This window comes from Pelodiscus sinensis, chromosome 8 (assembly GCF_052426305.1).
Source record: "Pelodiscus sinensis isolate ZL-2025 chromosome 8, ASM5242630v1, whole genome shotgun sequence".
NCBI lineage: Eukaryota > Metazoa > Chordata > Testudines > Trionychidae > Pelodiscus > Pelodiscus sinensis.
The window spans coordinates 35,426,515-35,446,490 of NC_143059.1; the positions used below are offsets into that span (position 1 = coordinate 35,426,515).

The 19,976-nt window shown below is 41.5% G+C and overlaps 1 protein-coding gene across 11 annotated transcripts in view; it reads left to right on the forward strand.

Moving 5' to 3' along the window:
* PCDH15 (protocadherin related 15) overlaps nucleotides 1-19,976 on the forward strand; it is a 1,468,744-nt gene that overhangs the window by 1,058,955 nt on the left and 389,813 nt on the right. For all 11 annotated transcript variants that reach the window (XM_075935032.2, XM_075935036.2, XM_075935034.2 and 8 more), the window contains one exon: nucleotides 185-297. In XM_075935032.2, coding sequence (XP_075791147.2) covers nucleotides 185-297 — 113 coding nt within the window. The remainder of the gene's footprint in view (nucleotides 1-184; nucleotides 298-19,976) is intronic.

Genomic DNA, 19,976 nt, shown 5'->3' on the forward strand with positions numbered 1-19,976 from the left:
ACCATTGATCAAATGTGTTCTTTCTTTCTCATATACTGCATAACTGTTTACCCCTGTACTAACTGAATTTGACTTTATTCCTTTCTTGGTTAATGGGTGAAGTAAATATACTATTTAAATAAAGCTGCTATCAGAGTACTTATTTCTCTCAATTATGTTTTCAAACCGCAATATCTTTTTGCAGGGACTCCTGAGGATTATCCACAATACTTCTGTATGAATCTTACAACAGCTGCACTCCATCTCCTAAAGCCAATAAACAGGGATTTGCACCAGAAATTTGATTTGGTTATTAAGGTAATTTCAACTGAATTCTCATTTCCATATACTTGCAAAATTGCTTAGCAATAAAATCTCAGGAGAAAAATGTGGGGTTTTTTTGGTAAAGAGTAAGTTAATAAACAAATCCTTCTAGTGGAAAAGGTAGGATGTACATTTGAAAAACTATTTAAGGTTCATGATTTTGCACCAATATTTACTATTAATTTTTGGCATAGTACAAGTAAAAAAGGTTCAACTTATGTGTGTTTGTTTTTATCAATATATTTGAGACAAAGATTTTTGCGTTTTTACTTTACATTCTTCTCTTCATCTAAACTTTATGGCTATGTCTAGACTACATCCCTTTTTCGGAAAAGGAATGTAAATTAGACATATCACAATTGCTAATGAAGCGGGGATTTAAATCTCCCATGCTTCATTAGCATAAAAATCGCTGCCGCTTTGTTTTGGCACGGAGCTTTGTCAGAGAAAAGTGCCAGTCTAGATGCTGATCTTTCGAAAAATAAAGCCTTTTCCGAAAGATCCCTTATCCCTTATTTCAAGAGGGATAAAGGATCTTTTGGAAAAGGCTTTATTTTTCAAAAAATCAGCATTAGACTGGCACTTTTCTCCGACAAAGGTCCGTGCCAAAAAAAAGCGGCAGCCATTTTTATGCTAATGAAGTGGGGGAGATTTAAATCCCCGCTTAATTAGCAATTGCGATATGTCTAATTTACATTCCTTTTCCGAAAAAGGGATGTAGTCTAGACGTAGCCTATAAGTATGTCTGATATGTATATTTAGTAATTCACTATGAAGTTAATATTCAGAATTATGAATACAGTCAGAAAAAATGTACATATCTCAGAGGAGAATTCAATAATTAGAGATGAAGCAGATCCAGATCTATGATTTTGGTTATGGGATAGGGTTTTCATAAGCAGTCATTGTTGGCTTAACTGCCCAGTGAAGTAAATGAAAACAGATTTAGGTCAACACTGAGTTATTCTGAACATCCCGCTCCTAACGTATTGGTTTAAGCCTCCCTCTGTTTTTCTGTCCTTAATTCCAAAATGAGTCAAGATAACACTCTATATGTTTATTAATGTATATGAAAAATCTGAAAACAAAAAGAGAGTATCCTGGGCAGTATCTTAGCAGAGTATTGTTATCTATAGTACCTGAATTCCACTTTAGGAAATGTGGGAAGATGTGTCTCAGTGTTTTCTTTACCCATTTGAAACTTAGAAGTAATAAGATAGGTGAGTTTGAGATTTATACATCCAAATAGCTGCATGAAATCTCATAGTTTAGTTTTCCTTTGAATGTGCCCTATGGGCATGTCCACACAGCTGGCTTAAAGCCGAAATAAGCTATATGTTTATTGTGTAGCTTAAGTCAAAACAGCTTATTTCAGCTTTTGGCACTGTCTATGCAGCAGGAAGTCCCAGTCAGAGCATTCTTCCTCCAACTTCCCTTACTCTGGGTTATGGATTGTAACAAATTGCAAATGTTTAATGAGTGTATAAAATCAGAGTGCATCTAGCAGTGCCTGTGTCAAACAAGTTTAATACTGTAGCTCTCTATAAGAGAGACAAATGGCCTGGTCACTGTCTTTGGTCCATCCCCTCCCGGGTCCCTAGGGTTGGCCGCTGTTGGCAGACAGGCTACTGGGCTAGATGGACCTTTGGTCTGACCCAGTACGGCCATTCTAAGCTCAGGGCTCAGGGTCGGGGGTCTCAGTGGACCACCTTGATTTTCATGCAAACCTGCTCCTGGGTGGCCAGGCTGGCAGCTCTCCTGCCCTAGACGGCCGCTTTCCTGTGCCTAGTGCAGAGGTCGAGGACGAGGTCCACGATGTCTGCACTGGACCAGGTGGGTGCCCGCCTCTTGCGGTCCTGGGCAAGCTCCCAGGAGCCGCCAGCCTGGTCCCGGGAAGAGAGGGAGGGCTGGGGGGCATCGGGTGGCTGTCTCGAGCCGTGCCAGGTGCAGGGTCTGCTGGCTGGGTGCTGGCAGGCTTGCACCTGGCACGGGCACCTTAGCCAGCCCGTGCCCCTTTAAGGGATCCGGGGCCAGGAAGGGGGCATACGAATTTCCCTGGTGTTGGCCAGAGTGGCCACCAGGGAAAGCTGGGGAGGGCTAGCCTCCCACTAGTTCGAATTAAGGGGCTACACACCCGTTAATTTGAACTAGTAAGTTCGAAATAGGCTTAGTCCTCGTACAATGAGGTTTACCTAGTTCGAACTAAGCGCTCCGCTATTCGAATTAAGTTCGAACTAGCGGAGCACTAGTGTAGCACCTATCAAAGTTAATTCGAACTAACGTCTGTTAGTTCGAATAAATTTTGTAGTGTAGACATACCCTGAGTTATTTACTCTGCAGAAATAATATTTGGCATAAGATTTGTTTGTTATATAACAGTGGTGGCAACAATGTTTTTATGGTCATATAATAATCAGATAATGTCACAGCTCCCAGAATTAGCCCCTCATAAACAGCCAAACAGCATGCAGGTCAAACCCTCAGTATCTTAGTCTAGCTCCAGTCTGCAGAGCAACACTGGCTTCCACCAGCTTTGGTTACCACTTGCAGGATGACTTCAATACACTCCTAGTCTGAGGCTTCCCCAAAGATGTGTATTCTGTGCTGCTCAGCCCTCTCTTGGACCATTCAGTTATTATAGGTCACTTGCCTCTGTGAGGTTAGCTACTTCAATTAGAAATACCAAACAACTCAATTTAAACACAGCATTATATTAATTTATAGTAGAGAATAAAATAAGTTTATTTAACTACAAAGAGGGGAATTTTAAGTGACTGTGAGTAGAAGGCATTGAAATCAGAAATGATTACTAGAGGAGTAAAGATAAAACTCTTTTGAGTAATTAAGACTTACCAACCTAGGTTCAAGGTAAAACAAAAGACAGAACTATGTTGCACTTTAAAGACTAACAAGATGGTATATTAGGCAATGAGCTTTTGAGGGTCAGACCCACTTCTTCAGATCTGACCCGTGAAAGCTCATCAGCTAATAAACCATCTTGTTAGTCTTTAAAGTGCTACATAGTTCTATCTTTTGTTTCAGCTAGACCACACTAACATGGCTGCATCTCTATCACTACGTTCAAGGTAAAATGCTTTCCATATGTTCCCAGTAGAGGGTTGATAAAATTCTCAAGTCAGAACCTCTCTCAAAGTCCAAGGGCTGGTTCCTTTGTCATCTTAGATGAAAGAACGTGAAAAAGGTAGAGATCAACTTGCTACTCACTTTATAGTCCAGTTCCCCTTTGAAGTGGATTTTTCTGAGAATTACTCTTCAAAGCAAAGTTTATTCAAAGAAAGTGACAGAGTCTCTGAGGTGAAGGTGCTCCCATACTCTTTCTTCTTCCCGTTTGCTGAAATGTAGTTTGCATTGTCTCCTTCCTGCTGTTGCAAGGCCCCTGTTTATTTACTACTTATATGTAAATTGTGTTAATCATACATTCCTTTGTTTAAGATAGACCTGGTTAATCTCCCCTACTTAATTAGGGCTTACTGGGTTTGAATATGTGCTACCAACATCATACAAGGGGGAACAGATAACTTTACATATGTTGATACATACACTTCACTATGATATTATTGACCAGTGAATTCTTAATTTTTAAAGGATACCTCACAACTCTCATTTTGTACAGAATGTATGTGGGGAGTGAGTGCAGCCGTGCATGCAGTCAAAACTGTAGCCATGGACTTTGCTAATGCCACTTGGAGCAATAGACTATTGCAAGGATTAACGTTCGGCACAATTTAGCACAGTCTAGGCCTCCTCAGTCCACAAAAGCAACTGTAATCTCTGAACATCTGAAAAGAGCAGCTAGATCAAAACATGGTGCCGAGACTTCGAGATATCACATAACTAATAGGAACAGATCTCTTAAAACTAGCTTTGAACATTTGTGAAACACAAATTCACAATTCAGGATCCCAAGCACTCTTTTGGAAAGAGAGGGATCCAGTTTCTTGGAGAGGTTGATGATGAAAATTCCAGATGCCCAGCATTCTTTCCTGGTTGTTCTGAGGAAACAAAGGATTAGTAGTGTTGTTGTAAATGTGTTCTCTGGCCCTACCAAAGGAAGGGCAGGAGATCAACTTGAGTTTAATCAGACAGCAACTTTATTATTAGATGTGTGGGCCTCCCAGCAGATAAGAGTACAGTGCAGGTAACCCCCTGTTTATTCCATAATTAGCAGGAAGGAGGAGAGCTTCCACCAGCTCCCTCTCTATTTCTATCCAGGTTTCTCCATCAAATCCATTGCTGGGACTATGCCATCTATGCCCACCTCACAGATAAGCTATAATAAAAGGGGCTGGCTCCCAGTTGTACCAGTCATTGGAATCTTCACCCACACTCCCACACTCCATTCATTCCTTCAATGAATACATCTTTATATCCTTTTCTAAGCCATTTAGCCTTTTATCCAGACACTGTATATTTTCTCTATGGAGTATCTTCACTAGACAGCCATCATACACTTACATAATGATTTGCACCATATAGCCTATCACCCATCATGCAATTCATGGAAAAAAGCCATTATTGAACTCAATGTGAGGAAGGTGAAAAAAAATAATTGTACCTATGCTAATAGAAAAAAACGCTGGAAAAATCCCTTCCCAGACCCTCTTTAAAAAAGGGTGGCTAGTGTAATGCCCACAGCAGGACTTGACCAATCCCGGTATTATATTTATTTTATAATACACTTCTATACTAGGTTTTCTTCAGTTCTTTCTAACTATCAGTGCAAAACTCTCATTTGAATGATTAAAAATCAAACGTTTTAATAGCTAAACAAAAATATATATGCAGCTCTGGTTCAAATTTGCCTCAGTAAAGCCCTGAATTTTTCTTTTGTTTTGAGTTCATTTTGTTATATAAATCCAAACATACAATACATCAAGTAGAAAATCAATTACAAAATATCTAATAATATATATTTTATACATTAATTACAAGCTGTATTATTAAAGGACATTTTTACAGGTATTGTTAGATTCAATTTTGTATGTTTTTGTTAAGTCAAGAGGATAATTAGCAAACATATAAATCTGTAAGATTAATAATATTCAAAATGTTTGAATAATAGCAGTTTAATACAATACTGCTTGGGGATCTATTGAATTGGTACAATGTGGCAGTTGTGCTCCATATATAATTTTTAAGGATTTCTCATTTAATATTATTAGATTTAGATATTTCATTGTGATTGAGTTGGTGTTGAATTTAATCTCATTTTATTCGGCAGGAGGAAATATGTAACTCAGAAAAAATGTGTTTTAAAGTTCAAATTTATCAGTTCCAAAGACTCAATAGGTTTAACACTATTAGAATAACCACTACCTTTGATGTCAAGAGATCAATATGCTGCCCAAGGAACATATAAAGCAAAACAGAGAAAACATGTTTTACTAATACATGAATATTAGAGCATATGAATTCTAAATTGACAGTAGTCAGGATTTTACAGTATCAGAAAATACCTGCTTAGTCAATAACATGCAATTGGTAGGAATTTTTAATTTGAAGAATTTGTTTCCTAACTAATGTTCTGTTCCATTTTTAGATATTATTTTTGAAATGACCAAAGTGTGCCTAATATTTTTTTGTGGGGGATCAATCCATACTTTTCAAAATACTCATTTAATATTTGTGTAGTTTGAAAATTCATACATTCATAGGAAGAAGTTCCATTTTTGTCACAAATGCAAATTCTAATTGGCTACAGAGTTGTAATACAGAGGGCTGTTGTTGGAGTTCTTACAGCAATTGGCACTATCTCTATTAAAAGTTTTGAATAGTTTAAATTTACTAAAAGTATGTTCTATTTTTTTTAATTTCCAGTAAATATATTCTGTCTCTGAAAAGAATTTATTAAATGACAGACTCTAAACCTCAGTTATTATGCCAGATTAAAATGTGCAAATAATGCATAATTCACCAGCTCAACCTCAAAAATGAATTACTTTTTTTATTTTGAACACCTTTGAGCAGCTATGAATAGTCAGGGTCACAGCAAAATCATGAGGATGTTGAAATAATATTTTTCCTTAGACATTACAACTGCAGGTTACATTTTTGTTGGATGTTAAAGCAATCTGACAAACATCTACCTTCAGATTTGGACACTATTGCAATGAGTCCCTGGTCACCTTTCTGGGTGATCTTTATACTCTGCTCTTACTGTGCATTTACTACTACCTGTAGTCATGTATTTTTTGTTTAAATTTTTTACTTTTTTCTAAAAATCATTTAATCAGGAATTAAATTAGAAGAATGTTCAGATGATGGACTTTGATCAGCTCTAGTTAGAATTTAATTCCATTTATCAATCAATTATAAACCAGACTAAAGTACATTAAACTAGACTACATTAAAATCTACTTTAAAATTTTAAGAGAACATTTAGAAATGGAGATTATAGGATATTAATCAAAATAGTGAAAAATTAAAGTTAGGTTCTTGTAGTCTTCTTGGATGACACACTTTAAAATATGCATTATCTTGTGTACTGTCTTTTGAAAATATAATGCATACTGTCTATAGTGCACAAACACATGCATTTTGTTAGGTACAAGCAAGTATTTATTTACATTAATTTATATAAAAAGTAAATCATTAATGAGTCACAAGGTAGAAGTGCTTGTGACTGCTTCAATGAATACTAAGGGTATGTCTACGCTGGCGCCCTAGTTCGAACTAGGGATGCAAATGTAGGCATTCAATATAGTCAATGAAGCGGGGATTTAAATATTCCGTGCTTCATTAGCATGATCACGCCGGTGCGTTACTCTGATCAACAGCTGTTTCGAAAGTGAAACTGCATGCCGGGATGCGTTAGTTCAAACCAAACCCCTTGGTTCAAACTAAAGTTACTCCTCAAAAAATGAGGAGTAACATTAGTTCGAACCAAGGGGTTTGGTTTGAACTAATGCGTTCAATAAACTATTGTTCTATATAACATTGGTGCAGATGATAATTCATATTTAAATTGATATTAATTGGGGCGGGAAGGATTCGGATAATGAAAGAAGATTTGTTCTCCTGAAATACAAATTGAGCTGCAAAAGTGTAAGTGTGCATCTAAACTGAAGTCCTGATCTTGACAATTGCTGGGTATCTACTAAGTGCCAAAATCCCCATTGATATCAATCAGTTACAAGGGCTCATCATTTCTTGGGAGGAAATCATTGTCATTCTGTTTTTAAAAAGATTGATTTTGTCACTTGTTCCTGCAGTTGCTCAGCTCATTTACGCTGCATCACTGTTTCTGACACATTCAAGTTAGTGCATACACACTCAGCCTGCCTTACAGGCAGGGCTGTACAAATGCATTTTGAGTTTTCTGAAAGCACCAATATTTAAGTTAACAGCTAGCATTGTGGTGGTTGAAAGGCATTCTAGCCACGCTGTTAGTAACCTCAGAAGAGACACTATCATCAAATGGCAGTGGCAAAGTTGTTACCCGGGGTTCTTTCAACTCAAACCTCTTGGTAACTTTTACTCTCTGTGAGGTGGTGTCAGGAAATAATTCAGGGGAGACATGGTTGTCCGACCAATAGATGGATGATACAAACAGGACAACACAAGAGTGCTTTCACTTAAAGCTAAACTTTACTTAGTCTCAAGCACTTACACATATCCACAACAGGTTAGTAAAACATCCCTACCCTCGATAATTACTGAAGTTGAGTGTGGCTCTCGAGTAACACTGGGCAGGCTTCCGATGGCCAGTCTTCCGTCTGCCGGTGGGGATGAAAATGCGTCCAGATGTGAAGAGTCCTCAAGGATTCCTTGAGGCGTCCATCCAAATGTTTCCCAAAATGTCCCCCTAACTCAAACTTTCCTTCCCTATTTATCCATTAGTATTACAATAACATGTCACTCAAAAACTTGTTAGGGCAAGCACTTTTTAAAGGTTAGGCAAGAGGGTTTTTTTCTGATCATCATTTTCATCAGAAGAGTTTTTTCTTTTTCAAAGTCTCCATGCCTGAGTGCCCTGATAGATATATGTCTTAGGGCATTTAGCCAAACGTCCTGTTTTTCTTAATGTATAGCTCAGCGATTTCACTAGAAATTTGGGCCCCAGGAAGGACGTGGGGTCAAGCTGCCCTCTCTGTGGAACCCAAACTCCCCTTTTTTTTTTTCCTGACTGTGGTCATTCAGAAGTGGCTGTCTAGGTCTAATTTGGGCCTGTTAGCTTGGTTACTAAAGTTTAAGCAGTAAGCATTAGTGGTTCAGGCACATTACTGGATTTGCCGAAATCCCGTACAGAGTCAACTGTGTAGTAGCATTCAATTTCAAAAGAATTTAGATGGGAACCGTGTCCAAACAACATTGGATAGAATTCAGCAGATTAGATTTCAGAGTTCAGAGTTCGGGATCTTGTCTCACAAGTAGTTTGTCAAGTAACTGAGCAGTAATACTTGCTAAGCTCTCTTTCTGGCCATAGGCTTTGCCCATGTGGAGTGCTATTTTGTAACAAAATTAGATCCTATTGTAATCTGTGATTGGTGTCTTGGTGAGACAATGAGCAGCTGAAGAATGTTTAGAGGCAAGTAAAAATGTACAATCTGCATGGAGAGATTAGCCCAAGTGTAAGACTTCTCAGATGCAGCAGAAAATAGTAATGTGGTGTGGAACCTTGCTAGAGTTGTAGAATCCAACTCACTGGCAAATGTTTAATGTTGGTAAGACTATGGAGGGGAGACTTTATTAAACTTATTTTGGGATGTCGTTGCCTACGGGACTTTTCCTGAAGTAATGGAATATTTAAATTACTTTGTTCATTCCCTGCCCATTGCAAGAAGCAGTATGTCTGCCAGAATGGTGAGTACACCATTGTGATGCACGCCGTGAGAGTCAGGTTCCTGGGCAGGTTCTTTTATTTTTTACATCTGCAGCATTTCAGAGTACATGATTTTTGCCAACTCCAGCTTGTGGGGAAAATGACAGTGTTATCCTTCCATTGTATTCAGTAGAGATTAATTAAGTTTACCTAGATTACATCAAATGACTCAAGCACTGGGTCTTCCAAAAATGGTTGTTGGATCAAAATATGACTAAAAATTGAACTAGGAGGCAGAAATTACTCTTGCAGATGTGGAGCATGGGATTACTGTTTCAGGAAAGAAAAAAAATGATGAGGGTTGCTCATTGCCAGTACCTCATTACTGTAGCAACCAGGGGGAGGGAAACATTAATAGACATTCAGTGCCAATGGTAGTTACAGTCAACAACAAATTACAAAGAGTATTAAGAGATTTTTCAACACCTGTTTCCTGATTATGTATAAAGTTTGCTTACTTCATTGTGTTTTGATATGGAGCAGCTGGGTAATGACAGTATAATTATCAAATCTTTTGATGTAGTTCTCTCACACTTACTAAACCCTTTCATCTATCTTACTTTCCTCTGCTTTATCAATGATGAAGACACACATTTAATTGTAAAACTTCCAAACCATTAAGTGATCACAAAGCTGAACCAAATAGGATTCAGCATAGGAAATATAAGGTGTGTAATTTGGGACTCTGTAATATCTAAGAAGTAACTGTAAAAATATATTGAATATTATTGTTTACCAGAAAGGGGTATATAAAGGATTATGGTTAGGACAAGAGTACTATGGCTGATGTGAAAGACACAGATGAGGAATCACTATTTTGGAAAAAACTTGATGGCAGTTACAAAAGGCTGTAACTGGCTATACCCCAGTTGCCTGTTTTTCATGGCCATCAATTGTCTGCTAGTTCTGTTTTTGCCAGCTAATACAGATGGACTATTTATACTTGCAGTATATTTGGTTGTCTTTTTCCATATCATCCTCAGTCTCTTGTCATCTTGCTGCATTTTCTTGGCCTCCAGCTTCTTCTCTATCTTTGGATTAGCAGTAGATCTGACTTGCTCCTTGCAACTCAAGAAATATTCCTTCTTCCTCAAGTTAATAGGATCTGCAGTTTCTTTATTTCCCTCTCAAAATATTATTAGTGAGATGTAGAGAAATGTCAGCAGGTACAGCAATACCTTCTTAATATGGTGTAATTGGTAAAGCATTTGTATCTGCAGAATTCATTGTAATTATGGTAGACAGTATAATAACAGCTAGCTCTTATCTTACACTTTTTGTCAGTAGATCTCAAAGGGCTTGCAAAACAGGGTAGTGTAAGTACAGGCAGTCCCCGGGTTACATGGATCCGACTTACATCAGATCCCTACTTACAAACGGGGAGAGGCAACCCTGCACTAGCTGCTTCCCCCCAGCAGACCAGGGAGACGCGAAGCAAGCGCCCCCCTCCAGCAGACCAGGGAGACGCAGAGCGGCTTTTCTCAGCAGACACCTCAGCTTGAGAATAAAAGACTGAGGGAAGTGAGGTGTGGGAGAATAAAACTGAGCTCTGGAAAAATGTTTGGCTAGAGTTTCCCCTACAGTATGTACCAGTTCCGACTTACATACAAATTAAACTTAAGAACAAACCTACAGTCCCTATCTTGTACGTAACCCAGGGACTGCCTGTATACCATTTTATAGAAGAAAAAAGATTATATTATAGCTTTTAACCATATGAGTGTTGAAAGTTTGGAAAGCAGATGTTCAAAACACATAGAAGACTTCTCAGAGCTCCTAGAATGCAGTCCCTAGGAAGTAACTCATAAAATAAAATGCACATTTTCCTAAATACTGATTATTTTTATGTTGCAATATGTTTTTTCTGAAGCACTTTGGCACTATTATGTGCATCAACAATGCCAGAGGCAGCTAAGCAGAATGAAAGTGTCAAAGACTATCTCCTCTTATTGGATGACTATTTTATCCTTTTGTAGTGCATGCCAATAGCAATATTTGTGATAGTTGGGGCCACATTTGAAGTAGAATTGAAATTCTGATTAGAGGCAAGAGGAATGAAGCTGTGGAGTTTCATATTTGTTAAAGTAATGCATGTTGGGGGCAAGAAAAAAGAACCCTCCCAAGGCGGAGTTCATGCTTTGATCACACTTATGCCATTCTCTGTGAATCACAGAATATTCAGTAACGCTACCAGTTTTTTCTACCCTAGCAATAATAATGCAGTATCTAGTAATACTGGCTATTAGGTAAAATTCACCCCAGTGATTGCATGCTATCATTGCATACCAGCTCTAGAGATAGCATGCTAGTTAATATGCTCTCTGTAAAACAGGTAGAATTATCCCATGGGATGCCTGAAAGGTAGAAAACCAAGTGTTGGTGAATCGTCATGGAAAACTCTCACCGTGAGATATGAGGAAATATAATGTGGGATAATGTTAGGAAGAATGGTGACGCTGCAATACCCAGGGCTTACCAGACACCCTGAAAAAAATGAGTAGTCCTGTTACACCTGGAGACTAAGAAAAAAAAATATATAAGAATAGTATCATGAGCTTTTGTGGGCAAAACCCACTTCCTCAGATGAGTTGTGGCTTATCTGAGGAAGTGTGTTTTGCCCCAGAAAACTCATAATACTGTGTGTGTGTGTGTGTGTGTGTGTGTGTATAGTAAGTCTCTAACATGATACAAGACTACTCATTTTTTTAAAGTTAGAGACTAAAATGGCTAACCCTCTGAGACTTTTCTGCCACTCTGAAGACAAACCAGTTCAGTTAAACCTAACTTTAACATAGCATACCAGGCCTTCCATTGAGCTAAGACAACCTATGCTTGTAAATCCCCTAGGATGGTTGCTGGGTTTGGATAAATGACTTTTTTATGCAAATAAGTTTTGTTTTTCTTCGTTTAAATCATTGCTCTGGGGTGAGGCTGAGGCTGAGGGGTGCAGTATGCAGGCTGCCTGGGGAAGAGAGGACAGCCCCAGATCTCTTAATGCAGCTGCTTGGGGCCAGATGAGAACCAGGTCTCCATGGCCATTACGGGTGCAGTGGAAACAGCCAGGGGGAGGGATATATGTCCCATGGCTGAGAGACAGACAGACAAACAGAAACAAACTCTCTCTCTCTCTCTCTCTCTCTCTCTCTCTCTCTCTCTCTCTCTCTCTCTCTCTCTCTCTGTCTGAACTACAGTCAGTCCCCGAGTTACGCAGATCCGACTTATGTTGGATCCGCACTTACGAACGGGGCTTTCTCGCCCCGGAGCTCGCAGGCAGCGGGACCGCCCAGAGCGCAGCGGTCCCACCATCTCGACCTCCGGGGCAAGAAAAGCTGCTCCGGGTGCCCCTGGTCTGCTGGGGACTGTCTCTAGCAGACCAGGTATGCCTGGAGCAAAGCCAGGGAGGCGGAGGGGTCCCGCGCCTCTGAGGCTTTGCTCTGGCAAAGCCAGGGAGGCACGGGACTCCGCCGCCGCTGCGGCTTTGCTCCCGGTGTCCCTGGTCTGCTGGAGACAGTCCCCAGCAGACCAGAGGCACCGGGAGCAAAACTGCAGCGGCGGAGGGGTCCCGCGCCTCCCCAGCTTTGCCACAGCAAAGCCTCAGAGGCGCGGGACCCCTCTGCCTCTCTGGCTTTGCTCCGGGTGTCCCTGGTCTGCTGGGGACCGTCTCCAGCAGACCAGGGACACCGGGAGCAAAGCCGCAGTGGGGTCCCGCGCCTCTGAGGCTTTGCCAGAGCAAAGCCTCAGAGGCGCGGCACCCCACCGCTGCTGCCGCTTTGCTCCCAGTGCCTCTGGTCTGCTGGGGACCATCTCCAGCAGACCAGGGACACCTGGAGCAAAGCCACAGTGGCGGCGGGGTGCCGCGCCTCTGAGGCTTTGCTCTGGCAAAGCCTCAGAGGCGTGGGACCCTGCTGCCACTGCGGCTTTGCTCCCCGTGTCCCTGGTCTGCTGGGGGAGGGGGCGCAGCTAGTGCGCCCCCCCGCCCAGCAGACCAGGCTTTTGTTGTGGACCCTGGGGTAGAGCAGCTGGGGTGCTGCCGGGTTGGTACTGCAGGGACCTACCTGGCAGCCCAGCTGTTCTGTCCCAGGCTCGAGATTCAGCTGCTGTTGAAACTGATCATTGGCTGATTCCAGGAAGCTGGGGGCAGAGCAATTCTGCCTCCAGCTTCCTGTAGTCAGCCCCTGGTCAGTTTCAGCAGCAGCAGCTGAATCTGGAGCCAGTTGTGACTTACTTACAAATTCAACTTAAGAAGAAACCTATAGTCCCTATCTTGTACGTAACGTGGGGACTGCCTGTATATACTAGATAGCTGTGGCTTTCTCTACCCTTGTCCCTGCTGGTCCAATGGGGTTGTGGCTGTTCCTGTGCCCTTTGCTGTCCTCTGTGGTCATTCTAAAGTATCTGTCTCTCCTATCAGACCCCTCCCTTTCCATTTTATGAGAAACAGTTGAATTTCAGGCATATCCCATTGTTCTGGCACTTATCTTACTTTAAATCATGAAAAGAGGAAGTTTCATATCAAGTGGGGTAGTCTTAGGTGTTTCTATTTAGGAGTTCTTCAACAGACAAACTCAGAGATAGATGGATAAGCAGACACACATTTCAAAAATACATAGTAAGATCATAGAATGTTCAGTTTTTCTTTACACTAAGAACATTAAGTGGCATTAGTATCCTAGATACTGCTGCTTGGTAACTGATTTTTAAATTGACTTTTTATTTTTATACCATGCAGCACAGCACAACAGAGAGGCCAGATTCTCAGTTTATGTGAATCAATTTTGTTCCATTTACAGGATTAGCTTGATTCTCTGCACTAAATGGGCATTTTTACATACATCATTCAGAATAAGTTATAGTGATTGCATAGCCAGTGTATTTTTTTGCTTAAAGTAAAAAGAGTATTTGATAAGCCCTACTAATACAGAAGATTTTTTTCTCTATTTTGATTTTTTTTTAAATATTTATGTCTGTACACATTATGCTCCAATATAATTTCACTGCAACATCATAAACTTCAGTGATGGAAAATTCAAAAATCTTTATCCTCAAGTTACCCTCTGCTTCTTGTCACTAAGCCATTTTAATCCATTTCAGCAGTTCTCCCCCTATACTGAACTTTCTGGCTTTGTAAATTAATGTGGTATGCTTTCCCTAAATCTAGAGAAATTGCCCTTGGTTTCATCTTTATCATCTGATTCAGTAATGCATTTGAAAAATTCAAGCAGTTTTGTCAGATGTGACCTTTATTCCATGAATCCATGCTGACCATTTTATCTTACTATATTTCTTTCTAATGATAGAAGTTTAATTGTTGTACATTATTTCTGTCTCTTCTTCACAACTGAAATTAAACTTGTGTGTCTGAAATTTTCTGGCCCTTTTCTCTTTTATTAAAAAGTAGACCTCCATTAGCTATCCTCTTCTCTACTACTACACCATTTTTAGTAAGATATTGCATATAGTTGCAGGATCTCATCCTTATTTCCAATTCTGTTTTTCACAATTAATAACAAGAACAACGAGAAGTCCTGTGGCACCTTATAGACTAACAGTTTTAGTGGAGTATAAGCTTTCGTGGTCAAAGACCCACTTCGTCAGATGTATCTTGCATCTGACAAAGTGGGTCTTTTCCCATGAAAGCTTATGCTCCAATAAATCTGTTAGTCTATAAGATTCAGACTAACATGGCTATCCCTCTGATACAATTAATGACAGAAAGCATAGAGGACATTGACTCAGCAAAAAACTATGAAAGTAATACTGCTACAGGTTGAACCTCTCTAGTCCAGAACACTCTGGTGTGGAAACATCTGGGCTATATCTACACTCGCGGCTTCTTGTGCGAGTAATATGCAAATGAGGCTAAGTGTGGAATATCGCCGAGCCTCATTTGCATACCTAATGAGCCACCATTTTTTTTCAGAAGAGGCTCTTGTGCAAGAATGAGCATCTACACTGCCCCTTCTTGCGCAAGAAAAACCCTCTTGCGCAATGCCGTTCTTCCTGTCAAGTAATAGGTGTAACGGCATTATGCAAGAGGGTTTTTCTTGCGCAAGGAGGGGCAGTGTAGACACTCCTTCTTGCACAAGAGCCAATTCTGAAAAAAATGGTGGCTCATTAGGTATGCAAATGAGGCTTGGCGATATTCCACGCTTAGCCTCATTTGCATATTACTCGTACAAGAAGCCGCGAGTGTAGACCTGTTGTCCAGAATGGTTTTAGTTAGCCGGATGTCCACTTTTCATGGGTGTGGCCAACTTTCCCACGGTCCCATGAAATTTCTTTACAGCCACCAGTCCCTAGTAGTGCTAGGGTGTTATTTAGCTGTTATTTAACTCTAATTTACTCCTAAATGTCCTCTAATAGCCCATTAAGCAGTGGAAGTTTTGTTAATGCTGCTAGGCGATATTGACCTCCCATGGTCTGGAAAATTCTCTCATTTGGAACTCGTCAGGGGCATGGAGGGTGCCAGACTAGAGAGGTTCAACATGTACTTGTTTCACCATCTGATGCTGCACTTACAGTTTTCACTAGGGCAGATGTGAAAAAAATAGTTTAAGTAATTCATGATGCACAATTATAGTTGTCAACTGCAAAATGTTTTCCCAGTAGAAAATAGAATAAAGCAATAGCCAATATAAAACTGATACTAATAATACTTAAGTTTTAGCAAACTTCTGTCTAGAAAAAAAATGAAATGTATTTGCTGTACAAGAGCTATGTGTGACTTTGATATTCCAGCCATCCTTTTAAAATAAATTTTGCATTTCAGTAAAACAAAGGTCTTTAGAAGTATTTTTTTTAATTTCCATTCCCATTTTTAATAAACTATCTTTGACCATTCTCAAAGTAATTTTGTGTTCAATTTACATGTTAACTTGAATGTTTAATATTAATTGGAAGAATGGCTTACACATATACATATATTTAAATTGCACGTTGAGATAATTGTACCACAACCATCTATCAGAAAAGAAAAAATATATATATGTGATGTATGGGATTATTATCTGGTAAGCAACCCAGTTTGAATTTTAAATACTTGTGATCAATCCACAGATTTATAAAGTTAAAAAAATGTTCTATCAATTCAAGGAATATTCCATAAGCAGAAAAAATAAAGATTAAAATCAAATAAAGAGTTTATTGTAAATTCCTTACTCAATTCTGTCTTCTAGAGGAGACAGCGGCAGTGATGTGGTGGTTGTATTTCTATATAATACGCTATTCTGAACCACTCTGTCTTAAAAGTAGGTAAAATGGCATTGGAAAACACATTTACAAGCACAAGGAGAACTCTGACTAAAAATCTGAATTTACTGTTGAGAGAATTAAAGAATTCAAAATTATTGACATAAGAGAGAAAAGGGGTTTGACCACTACATCAAAATGAGAAATCTGTATGATGCTTAGAATTGTTTTGGTTCTGAAGAAGAAGAGATGGTTGCGGCCACATTTGTCACAGCATTTTATTTTATTGGATAGTCCAATTTTTGAGGGGCTAAGTCTGCAAGATGAGAGCTGAGCATATCTGTGAAGACAAACATTCCAAGACCAAACTTTTGATTAAGAGTTGGATTATTTTGAGGTTTGAATAACTCTTTAATCTTATTTTACATATATTTACATTCTAAAATTAACAGCACTAATTATATGATAACTAATAACTTGTTTTGGATGTTTGTTCTTGTAATGAAATTTGTGGAGTATATATATATATATATATATATATGTACATTAATTGTATTTATTTCTCATTGAGCTCTGTACTATTAATAAGCCAAATCTTGAAGTCATTCCAGATTTTTTTTACTTTCAGATTGTACTTACTAATAAGCCATTGCTGAGTTTTTCTTTTATTTAGAGAGTTCTAAGCTACAAGATCAGAAGGAACTATTATGATCTTCTTACCAAACCTCCTACATAACACAGGCCATAGAATTTCATCCACCATCTTACAGTCTTCATTCCAAATCTTTATTTAAGCAAATTTCCATTGAGGATGGTGAGAGTTTTTCCCTTAGGCTGTGTCCAGACTCAGGGGTTTTTTCGAAAAAAGTAGCCTTTTTTCGAAAAAACTTCACCTGCGTCTAGACTACAACCGCGTTCTTTCGAAATTAAATTGAAAGAACGTGGCGTTTCTTTCGACGGCGGTAAACCTCATTGCACGAGGAAGAACACCTTTTTCGATGGAGATCCGTCGAAAATAAGTGAGTGTGGACGTGGGGAGGCCATTTTTTCGAAAATAATGGCGTCCAGGAAGAAGCCCTGGTGGACAATCTGGGACATGCCTTGCATGTCTCTGGTTCCTGTCTGCAGCCATTTGTTAAAGGGACAGGCACCCTCACAGCCACTTGTGGCAGCAAAGCAGCCAGAGCACACGGCTGGTTAAGTACAGCATGTCCCAGCCCCAAGACCCTCCTGGCCCTTCTAGAGAGCCTTCTGGGGACCCAACCAGGGGCTCCAAATGCCGGGCACTGTCATGGTCTGGGCCAGAGCTCAAGACCCTTCTCAAGCTCTGGGGAAAGGAGGAGGCCTTACAAGTCCTAAAAAGCAGGCGGCGAAATGCGGACATTTATGGCCGCATGGCAGAGGCCCTGGTCCAGAAAGGACACTAACCCCGCACCCAGGACCAGGTGCGCTCCAAAGTTAAGGAGCTGCGCTAAGGACATGTGAAGGCCAGGGAGGATAGCTCCCGTTCTGGGGCAGCCCCCCACTCCTGCCCCTATTATACTGAGCTGGACCAGATCCTGGGTGGTGGTGAAGCACGCACAACACGGCGTCTCGTGCAGTCAGGCTTGGCGGACCCTGTGGTGGACATGCCAGAGCAGGACCCAGAGCAGACAGGAGACGGGGACATGGTGCCAGAGGAGGACAGTGAGGAGACAGCGACCCTCACCCTGGAGCCAGTCACACAGACCCCAGAGGCCTCCCAGGTGTCATCTGACGCCGGAGATGAAGCAGCAGGTGAGTGCAGTGAGGTTGTGTAACACCCAGGGGATGCAGGGTGTAGGTGGGTGCACAGTGGGTGATGCACAAGGGAAACCTGTAATGCTCAGGCTGATGCCCAGGTCACACATGGTGTTACCTTCAGAATGTCTGATTCCCCTGTCTCAAGGCGAGGGCATGCCCTTTTGGACAGATGTTGCACACGACTGATTGTGATACAAATGTAGCCGTGTTACTCCGATCTGAGGAAGTGGGTTTAGGCCACAAAAGCTCATCCCCTAATAAACCATCCTGTTAGTATTTTAAGTGATACATAGTGCAGTTTTTTATGACTGATTGTGTCTTCCTCTTTTCCTCCACAGCCGGACCAGCCGTGCAAGAGGGCCGCAGCACCTCAGCCCCACCTCCATCTCGGGGACATGGGAGCCGCAGACACAGGCGTGTGTATGTGGACATCCTGAGGCAGCATGTGGAGGCCGTGCAGGAGCTCAACACCATCCTGCGAGAGAGGGCACAGGCAGAGGATTGGTGGCATGACCGACTGATGGAGGAGCTTGTCCAGCAGCGCACGTCCCTGAGTGCCACTCGGGGAAGTCTGCGGCTTGCCTGCTCCTGTGCCTGGTCCTGCTCCTCCAGCACCCCATGACCCCACCCCACCAAACCCCCCTTCCACAGCAGCATCCCTTCCCCCCTTGGACCTCCCTCTCCCCCAACCCCCCAGTTCCCCAGCCCCTCTCTCCCCCTGGCACTCCTCTCCCCCAGGCCTCCCAGTCCCAAGAGCACCTACCCGCTGTTATCCAGCCAACTGACAGGCACACCACCCGATCCCGTGGCCATGGTGGACCCCGAACACGAGGCCCAAGCAAGAGACTGAGATCAGGCAAGCACCGTGCAACCTGATCCCCTTCCCCCCTCCAGGTTTCAAGTCCCCTTCCCCCTCCAGGTTTCAAGCACCCCCATCACTCCAGTTAAATGACAAGGAATGTGTTAAACAAAATGTTTATTGTACATAGTTTGGCATGAAAGTATATTTTCTACATAAAAAATGAACAAAAGCTTTTTTATGTTTGCAACAGTTATACTATTTTCCAGTGAGTGATATTTAAAAAAATAAAAGAGAACTTATTATTTTGAGACAAACCCTGGTGTTTATTATTTCTCCAAACAGAGTCAGGAGATGGGTTGTGGAGGGAAGCTTCTATTGGGCCAGGGTCCAGTCCCCAGGCAGAAGCCCCTCAGTAGAGTCAGTGGCCTCCAATTGAGAATTGCTCCCGTAGGGCCTCCCGTATGGAAACAGCAGACCGGTGAGCCTGGCGGATAGCAGCTGTCCGGGGCTGGGCAAAGTGCCTCTCCTGACCATCAGCACCTGTACCCCACCCTGATATGAAGGCCTCCCCTTTCCTCTCCACCAGGTTATGGAGAATGCAACACGCGGCCACCACCTCAGGGATGTTGCGCTCCCCCATGTCTAGCCGTGTGAGCAAGCACCGGAATCTCCCTTTTAAACGTCCGAACGCACATTCCACCTGGTTGCGAGCCCAGTTAAGGTGAGCATTAAACTGCTCCTTGCTCGCATCCAGATGGCCGGTGTAGGGCTTCATCAGCCACGGCATCAGGGGGTAGGCGGCATCAGCCACTATGCACACCGGCATGTGCACATCCCCAACTGCAAAGTCGTGATGCGGGAAAAATGTTCCTGCCTGAAGCCTCCAGTAGAGGTACGAGTTCCTGAAGATACGGGCATCTTATGCCCACCCTGACCACCCTACACAAATGTCAGAAAACTGGCCACGATGGTCGACCAGGGCCTGGAGGACCATAGAAAAGTAGCCCTTTCTGTTAATGAATTGGGCTGCTCAATGGGGCAGTGCACGGATTGGAATGT